The sequence below is a fragment of the Lichenostomus cassidix genome, chromosome 5 (assembly GCF_008360975.1).
Source record: "Lichenostomus cassidix isolate B80296 chromosome 5, HeHo_3.0, whole genome shotgun sequence".
Lineage (NCBI taxonomy): Eukaryota > Metazoa > Chordata > Aves > Passeriformes > Meliphagidae > Lichenostomus > Lichenostomus cassidix.
In genome coordinates, this window is record NC_139486.1 from 34,224,834 (window position 1) to 34,234,595 (window position 9,762).

At 41.1% G+C, this 9,762-nt stretch overlaps 1 protein-coding gene across 3 annotated transcripts in view; it reads right to left on the reverse strand.

The window, feature by feature from the left end:
- Positions 1-7,808, reverse strand: part of COX16 (cytochrome c oxidase assembly factor COX16) — a 45,013-nt gene extending 37,205 nt beyond the window's left edge. Inside the window, exons 1-3 of one of the 3 annotated variants that reach the window (XM_085062199.1) lie at positions 7,649-7,777; positions 1,268-1,378; positions 384-423 (exon numbers count right to left, since the gene is read on the reverse strand). In XM_085062199.1, the coding sequence (XP_084918325.1) occupies positions 384-423; positions 1,268-1,314 (87 nt within the window). In that variant the 5' untranslated portion in view covers positions 1,315-1,378; positions 7,649-7,777. Of the gene's footprint in view, positions 1-383; positions 424-1,267; positions 1,379-7,648 lie in introns of all 3 variants that reach the window. The other 2 variants (XM_085062201.1, XM_085062200.1) reach the window with 2 other exon arrangements.
- Positions 7,809-9,762: the final 1,954 nt, after the last annotated feature.

The following is a 9,762-nucleotide window of genomic DNA, read 5'->3' on the forward strand; positions in this document are numbered from 1 at the left end:
CTATTCACCAGGAGCTTCAAAACTACAGCAGTAGTGAATTATTTTAATTCAGTTTTCAGTGATCACAGTGAAGAGAGTTTGGGGGGCTCCTTTTTAAAGAACTGTCAGATGTGCAGTGCAAGACTGGTGAAAGATGACAATCTGGCAGTCCAGAAGACTGAAGTCTCTTTTCTTTCCCCTAAATAAAGTAGCAGGGCAAATTGCCAGTCCCAGAAAAGACCAGGCAAGTCATCTTAACCTGAAGCGCCCCCCTCTGCCAGCTCTAACTCTCAAAAGTTTATTTCCCACAGCCATTCCTGCACTTGGCTCGAATGCTGAAACTGCACAGAAGAGGGAAAAATGGTGCAAAGTCTTCTCAGAAACTTACTAAATCCTCTCCTCACCCTCAGTGGAAGTAAAAGAGGGTCTACCTTTATATCCTTCCTGCAAAAAATGGAAATAATTTTTAGTTCACATCAGAGGTCTCCTTTGCAGGAAAACAGAAACCAAAACTGTGCATCCATCAGCAGTTATTTCATTCAAAGGCACATCAAGCAAGCGAATGCTCTAACTTAATGCATATACTAAAATCACACACTGTAGAAAGACTGAACTGCATTATATTAAAAAACTGATGAAATATGGCAGTAGATGACCACATGGATACCATGCTAGCATTCAGGAACAGCAGCTGGTACAAACTGGAGCCAACTGTAACTGAGTGATAAAGCAGAACAGTGTAGTTTGCACAGCATGTACAACATGTGCAGAATATTAAACTTGGCCCAATGTGTCAGGTTAATTGGCTCAGTGTAAGAGAATGTTCAAAGCAATGATTTTAAAGATTGCAAATATGAATGGCTACAGGCCAGTGAACAAAAAAAAAGCTCCCGTCCATAACCTTGCAATGTTACTATTCAACTTCTTATGAGAAAACAAAAGCTTTGTTTGTTAAAATGTCCAATTCATAATAGGTTTTAAACCAAAGAAAATGCATGTAATAGAAACCAAGCTAAGAATAACACAGAAGAGATAGAAACCCGTATGTTCCTCAACATGAGCATGAGCAAAAAAGGGCATTTTCAGCCACAGCACTGCCATTTTGCTTTATACACATTGCTTAGGCTGGTCAGACAGCAAGGGAATTTCACTCTGCAGCTGCAGCTGTTTGAAATCCAAGTCTGCCCTGGTGGTCAAGCTGCAGTTTCTGACCACCTTCATTTTTTCTCCACAAGCTTCTAAAATACAAAATTTCAATTCCTTATTAAAATTATCATTTCCTACTCACAGGCTCAAATCTAGCCAACATAAGCTACAATGAGAAAGTGTTTTCATCTTGTGGCAAGCTGGTGCTCTTGTGATGTGTCAAGCCCTGCTCAAAACTGCAATAAACTGAAACCTGCATGAAAGCACATAAAAAGAAACCACAAGAAGTGTTATTTCCCTTTTGCTAATCCTGGATAGGGAATGAAGATTAAATGTTCTATAGAGTAAACACAAATCTTACACTTTTACCATCACAATCCCTTGAATAAGTTGGAGACCCTAGAGCAGGACAAAACACACGGTGAAAACAGCCAAGTTTGTTCTTCTGTTTCTGTTCTGAGGCTCAGCAGAGAACCTCAGTTCCCCCCAATGCCAGATTAGTCCATTCTAACAGCATTAAAAAATGCAAATTCACTCTTTATGTTTTGAAATGAAACAAAGGGGAAATGTAAAGTACTAAAGAGTGCCTATTTGTTTGTCACATGTATCTGGAAAATGGTACTCAAAGATTAAGAATGAAAAATTCAAAAGGAGAACTCAGAAGTTTTAAGACCTAACAGTCAACTGAAAGATGGAAGTCAACGAATTCAGACTGCACAACTGGAGTCCACAGAAGTCCATTTAGCTTGAACACTCTGACTTCCACACCAGCCCAAACAGCTCCAGGGTTTTGTCTGGAACAGCTCCACACTGTGGATTCAAACACACAGAGACAAACAGGAGATGCAAAGCAGAAGTCGAAGATATCTCATCACAGGCCTAGAGACCCAATATGTCTAATACAAGTCACTGAAGCATAAAAACAACACTCTGTTGTTCACTGATTGGGAGCAACAACTTTAAAATTCTAAAAACAGTTTTGTATTTATTGCTCTTCTAGGCTGTAAATGTAATACTTGTGACTTTTACAGGCAATCACAATTTATCTACAAATACTAGAAGTCAGAATTATCTTCTCATGGGTGAATGTTAACTTCTATTCATCTCTCAAAAATGTATTAGCATTTAAATCAACTGCTCTGCATATGTCAAATTTTATTGTAAAGTTACATCAAGTAATAGATATTAATAAAAGTCCTGCAATTCAGTATTACAAATTGTTCAAGGCAATAATGTGAAAGATGTTACCAATAACACTGACATATCTAAAAGTGAAAAATGCTGATTGCAGTAATCTGTCTTTAAACAACATCAGAAGATAATGTAATAACAGTTTCTACTCATAGGCACTGACAGCAACAATAAGATCTCAGAATCGTGATTACTCCCAAGAAGAATTTTCCATATTTCCTAGTGTTCATATAATCTCTTCATGGGCAGATCTTCCAGAATCTGTGGGGAAAAGTGGGCCTTGTATTTAGCCCACCCCAGGACTCCAAATTCAGCATTTTTTTCATGAAATGAACTAAAAATGCTGAATTTAAAGAAATCTATGAAAATTTAACCCATTAAGCCTCCAAACTTTCAGTAACTCACAGGACAACAAAATATCATTTCACAACATCTGCAAAACCTTTCTGGGCATAAATCCTTGCTCCCAGATGACCCTGATTTCACCAGTGAACAAAACTAATCCTTGGACATGTAATTTCATGTCCTGTTGTCTGGAAAAGTTGTTTTGTTTTGTTTGTCAAAACAACTGGCTCATTAATGAGAGCTTGAGATGTCACTGAGCTTCTCTAACGGTGCCTGGAAGCACTGACCACATTGCTGCAGCATTGTTAGGGACTTGCTCTAATCTGATGTTTTTTCTTGTCCTGTACAAACATGCATTCTTGGCATCCCTTGACAAAGCATTTATCAAAGTAAACTTGCCCTGTTCAAGACAGCAGTGTAGATGGCATTGTAATACAGTCTGCGTTCATAATCACTGATGGAAATAGATTTTAGAAACATATTTATTCGTAGAAAAATCTTTCACTGTTCTAAGCTACCTGTACCATCTCCTTTGGCAACACTAGGCATGCCATGGAAAACACCAAAGACAAGATCCAGAAGGAGAAGAAAAGTACTTGTAAAAGCAGTCATTACAGGATGAGGAGAAAAAAACTCACAAAACCCCAGAAAAATGAAAGTCAAAATCCCCAGCAACAGGTATGGAGAATGTTACAACATCGAGTGAATCTGAAAGTGTGCATTACTACATACACAGTGCAATATACTTACTTTAGGTGCGCAATAAAAATCATCAAATGAACCATAGACTGTATCTTCTTTCTGCTAAAATGTAATTTCAGATACTCAGAACGTAATTTTTCCCTTGTAACATGCTGACAGAACTGGAATTGCATCTATACGTTCATTTTGCAGCTTAGCGAGCTTGAAAAATCCTTGCCTAGAATCAGATGGAGACACAACCACAAAGGCAAGTCTAGGGAAGTGGTGTGAACACATGAAGCAGCATGGTGCTTTTTAATATGTGTTTTAGATTTGTTACTACTTTGCAATTTTGAAATCCAAACTTGTTTCCGCAGCGATATAGAGCCATCATTTAAACCTGTTGGTTTAAATAATTTAAACCTTCCAACCAAGCCATCATTTAAACCTTGCAACTGCCTTCAAACATTCCAACTGCACCAGTGAATTGACCTTACATGTTCGGTGTCTCATCAGGAAGGTCTGACGCTGGATCCACCAGCTGCAAACCAAGGAGCCTTGCTCTCTCAGGATCTTACAGAAGCATCACTCCAGCAGTATGACATTGACAGACACATCTCTTTTGGTCAGGTAGAGTTGGATGTGGAATATTAAGCAGCAGAGACTGAAGCTCTCCTTTTATAATAGGACCACGTGTGCTGCAGACTTGTAAGTTAAGCTTCGCATGATAAGAAAAGAGTTTTCATTATCAAGACAGGAAACAGAAGTCAATATAGGTGACAAAGATGTTTAAGTTATCACAGAAGTGGCAGAGCCCTCTACTGCAACAGCAAATTTTAGATACACCTGTAATGTTGCTGGTGTTCATCCCAGTATCTACACAGATGTCACCATCTCCAGAAATGCTTTGGGACTACTCACTTGACAGCTTTCAAGCCCTCAAGACATTCCATTCCAGGTTACATCACTCCCTCCTGCATGTTTACTATTTTATGCCATACAGAGATACTTTATCTGCAAAGTTTACAAAGTTATGGAAAAATTCACAAATCAAGGTCTCCTGCAGGTTTAAGTCCTACCCCTTATGGTTTTGTTGGTTCTCACAAAGAAACACTTTTAGCTACTGAGAAAGTATGACTGAAAACTGTGATTTACACATATTACTCTGAAAGCTGCTGTCAGTATGGGGTTTAAAGATCAACCAAGAAAATTCCTTCTCCACTGTAATAGTCTAACAGCCCCAAGACCAAATGAACAAATAAAAAACGATCAAGATAACTGACATTGAAAAGTAAGAAATATTTTAAAGATATATATATGGGGGGGTGGGGGGGGAGAGGGGGAATAATGAGACACTCATCTTTCTTTGAATTAGGATTTCAAACCTTGGAGCCTTAGGGATTTTGGCACAGGGATTTTTCATTCAAATATGCACTATAAAAAGGCAAGATATAAAAAACCCATTTGATTTTTTCTGCCAAAAAAGCAAATATGGTAGTGATGAAAAGTTCAGCAGTACTGAAGAACAGTCCTGCATCTGTCTAGTGAGAAAAAAAAATGTACAGAATGTAAGAAACTAACAGAAACCTTTGGGCTGCAAAGGTATGCTCCTTCTGATTCTTTGTCTAGATTTACTGCCTTTTTTTATTTTTTGTAATTGATCTTTTAGATCAGTTCTGTTCAGAGATGCCTTCAGAGTTCAGCAGACAGCTGGGTAACTGACAATTGGGTGAATTTTCCTTTTTCTTACTCCCTAAGAAGTCTGGGCAGCAAGACAGAAACATTCTGAAGTATTCACAAGGGAGAACAATTTTAAGGCAGGGAGAAATGAAACTCTGGGAAGAAATATAATAGACTATTTCTCTATATATAATATTGCGTCTGGAGGAAATAGGCATGTTGTAACAGGAACAGAATGAAATCAGGCAGTCAAAGAAACCAGTCTTAAAAATTCCTGCTATGACCTACGGAAAATCATGCAAAAGCACTGGGATGGCCAAAAGGACAACCACAGGCCTGGCCAGGGATGCTGAAGTCCTTGCTCCAGCACTGAGGCAGAACTGAGACAATCTATGCCACTGCTGCCAGAGAGTTATTTAACCTCATCTTAAAAACCCTAGTTATGTATCAGAGTGCTCTTTCCTAAAAAAGAGCAGTATTTTCCTAACACCTGATCTTTTATTTTGGGGGTACTTTCCCAAGTTATGAAGAGCAACCACCACTCTCAATGTACAATAGATAGAACTTCGCAGACTTTTCTAAATAAACTTTTAATTCCTTCAAGCATTCCTTAAAGGTGGAATGCCTGCTCACCTTTTATATTGCACTCCTCTAGACTTTACAGTTCATCTTCATCATCTCCACAATGACACCACAGAGCTCAAAAACTACTACAGCTGAGGACTGAGTACACTGGAAGAGTTCTGTTTCATGTTTTACTCAACTTTTGACAACTTCCTCTGTCTTATAATGACATTTCTGTTTTTTCACAATATTACAGCCCACATTATTTCTGCATGACCCACCTTACCTCCAAAGATACCTTTTCATTTGGCAAGCACATGGCAACTACATCTTATAGTACCTTTTAATCCTTTTGAGAACACAAATGATAAGAAGCATATATTTGCTCTACTTCTCTGAAATGCAGTTCTCACAGGGAAGATAATGTAGAAAGTTTTATCAAAATCAGAATCTTGCGTATCAGTTTACTCTTCTCACCTACTGCCCCAGTTAATCTGATATATTTATTATTAAAAAGCAGTGGTGTTTTTTCTTCCTCCACCAGGTCACCAGCTCTAAGTATCTATAATTTAATCACATAATATTTTCCCCAGGCTTTCCACAGAGTTAAAGTTGAGCTGGAGAATACTAAATTGCCTGGTCTTCCCCCACTTTGGGAGAAAAGTAGCAAGCCTCAAATAATTACATAAAAAAAACCTCAAATAATTACATAAACAAAAGCACTGTGAGCTAAAACTATATCCAACTTTTAACATCTAGGCAAGGTGTTATTAAACTGAAGAATACTGTCAGAGCACTAAAAAAAATTACATGAAAAATCTGAAAACAAAATAAATTCAGTCTAAGCATGAAAGCAGCACAGTTCTGGACAGCCTCTCAGCTATACATGCATGCAGCATGATATCCAGACAGCTGTAATGCCATGCTTAATCACTGTGAGAAAGGTGTTACAGGTAAAGTTTGTGTGCAAGAGCACGGAGTGGAGTTGCTGACGCAAATGAAGAAGTTGGGGTATTATCACACTTTTGTTGATTTGTTTGTTTTAACTGTTTCCATTTCTTACAAATGCCTTCATCAATATTTGAGAAAAGATACTTCAGTGTGTTCAGTTGCATGAATAACTTCCATAGAAGTCCTTACTCTAGAACCTCTGTAATATCCCTTTAAAATAATGGCCTTAAACTTTTTATACTCTAACAAGGGTCAGTGTCCTTTGGTCCACTCCATTTTTCCAAGGTATGCTGCTGAATATTTGGGGAAGATGACAGTGATTTCTCTAGCAGCATTATAAAAGTGTTGGGATTATCCTTTGCCTTTTCTTTATCCACCTTGAAATTTGCTTACTTTTCGCAAAACTGTATATATGGAAAATGACACATGAATTGCACAAACAGAAACCACACTGGCCTTGGTGCTGCTTTTGTCTTCCTTCCTGAGTTTTTATCCATCTCTGAGTTGTTTCATTTTTCCCCTAATGAACACAGGTACTCAGGACAGGGAAGTGCAATCTAACGTGCACTATGTACAGAGATAATGTGTGTAAGAAAGGATTATAATTTTGTTTTATTCCTTTGACATTGTTGATATTTTCTAACCGCGACTACTCTAAAAAGTTATGCCTCACTTACCACTGTGAGCACAGCTGTGACCTGTAACCCATCAGCTCATTGCACTCAAAATCTTCCCACTTACTTAGAGGTACAGATTATCAGACCAACAGTACCACCGCAATTTAAAATCCATTGAAAAGCTAAAGAAAGTAAGACAAGAAACACAAGCGGTGTTTTACAAAAAAAAGCCAAAACAAAACAAAACCAAACCACCAGCAAAACGCGTTTTCCTCGGCTTCCAGTTAGGAATATCTTTAGAGGAATGCCTTATGACACATAACAGTGTCCCTGAGCTCCGAAGGCCTGCGGGCAGCGCGGGCACACGGCTCCCGCGGCCCCGCTCAGCTCCAGCCGCGGCGCACAGCCCAGCGCCCACCCGAGCCGCCCAGCCTCCTCGCTGCCCGCACGGCTCCGCCCGCCGCGGCCCCGGCAGCGCCCGCCGCGCCGCTCACCAGCAGGGGCAGCCCGAAGGTCATCGTTCGGCCCCTCCACAGCCTCCGCAGCCTCTCCATGCCCTGCTCCCGCCCCGCGGGCCCGGCACTGCTCCCGCCTCCGGCCCGGCCCCGGCGCTTCCGGCGGGACTCGGCTCCGCCGCCACGGCGGGAACGCGCCCGGCGAGCCCGGTTCCGCTGCGAGGCGCCCGGCGAGCCCGGTTCCGCTGCGAGGCGCCCGGCGAGCCCGGTTCCGCTGCGAGGCGCCCGGCGAGCCCGGTTCCGCTGCGAGGCGCCCGGCGAGCCCGGTTCCGCTGCGGCCTGGGCGGCGGGGGCTGCGGCTTAGCCCGCTTCTCTCACACACACCGCGGCGACACTCACATCCCCACGCCCACACACACCCCACGCGCTGTCCTTCACAGCTCCTTGATGAACGCGGTTGAGAAGGCCTAGCCCCGTGCCAGATCTTTTCATTCTGTAGCCTGCTTTGCTAAGGAAAGAAGATTGCCATCCGTGATCATCTGGTTTTCTGCATTGTTATCCCTTGTCCCAGTCAAAATGAAACCAAAAAACTTTTCAAAACAAAGCTGAGTGCCACAGCGCTAGTGGACAGCCTTACTGTGACATTTAGAGCCAGCTGTCCGCCCTGCCTGCTGGGAATTCAGTGTGCTGTGCCATCCACTCCAGCACCTCTCAGCCACAGCCACACACACCACGCTGGAGTGCTGACCTGTTACCGATGAGCACCACGCAAGGGCTGCACTGGTTTTATGTATTACTCTAGCCAGAGGTTCTGCCTTGTTCTGGTAGCCTGGGGCAGTGGCAGAGTGGAGATAGGAGAATGTCAGGTCCTCTTTTGCATACTTCTGAATCACTACACAGCCTTTTCACGTTCCAAGACATTGCTAATGGCAAGCAGGGCAGGGACAAAGTGGAACAAGGCATCTGCTGCCTCAACTCAAAGAGTAATTTAAAAACATTTGAAAATGGGACACTGATGATCCCTTCTTTTGGTCTTCTCCATTAGTCAGGGAAATGGTGAAGATACTTTATTTTCTGAACATGTCAATAAGCCCGCACATGTACATACAAACTAAAATGAGAAGAAAATAAAACACATATAATAAGATGATAATATTATTGTAACCCAGTGTCCACTAACTTATTCTGAGAGCCTTACCAGTCTAGAGACAAATAAGCAGAACTGAAGAATGGAAAAAAAAAAACAACCCACATAGCAGGAAATGACTCCTTCTTAAGTACCTCAGTACCACAAAGACAACATGGGTCTGAATTCCAGAGATGCACACTCAGCTGGGAGCAGTGAGAGCAAGAGATCAGGTCTGTGTCCATCCCCATGCTGTGCTGAGCCTGGCATGAACTCATCATATACCACAGGCTCAGTGCTGGGAAACCAGCTTAACCAGGGCCTCTGAAAGCACAACTGTCCCTTCTAAAACTTTGTAAGAATTTGAGAAAACTAGGCCTCAATTCACAGACTTGTGAAAAGGAGTCTGACCAAACTGACCAAAAAGAAACCAGTAAGAACCATGTAATAAAATTAAGGAAGTTGCTACTATGAAAACATGCTGAGGAAAGAGGTTATTACTTATTTCGCTCCTCTCATGCTTTCCCTAGAATCAGTTTGTTTTGTACCTCTGATATTCCAGTGTTAGGCTAACCTCACCTCCAGTTTTAGTGTCCCATTTGAATACTATTATGCCACTGCTAGAGGCATAACCCACAGCTGCTGAGGCCCACGTGCAGAATTGGTGCCCTCTCATCCCAGCTTTTAAAGGGACACCAAAAGTCCTGGCAGTAAGAAGAAGGGTTAAGAGTTTGTTCCATTGCAGTGGGGCACTCTTGTTAAGATTCATAAGGTATTCTTTTGTTTTCATTGATAACTGCTGTTGGTATCTAAAATTTTCCACATGGTATTATGCAGACAAAGCAGCAAGAGAAAGCAAATGAGTAACTAAATACAAATATGATGTAATTATGTAATAGTGACAATAATTTTGTAATAATGGGAAGGATAATAAAAATGCCTAAAACAAACACACTGTGCCAGAGATGAACAGTAAATTATCATTTTAAAATGTCTTCATGTTTAATAATCTAAAATGCTGTTAATT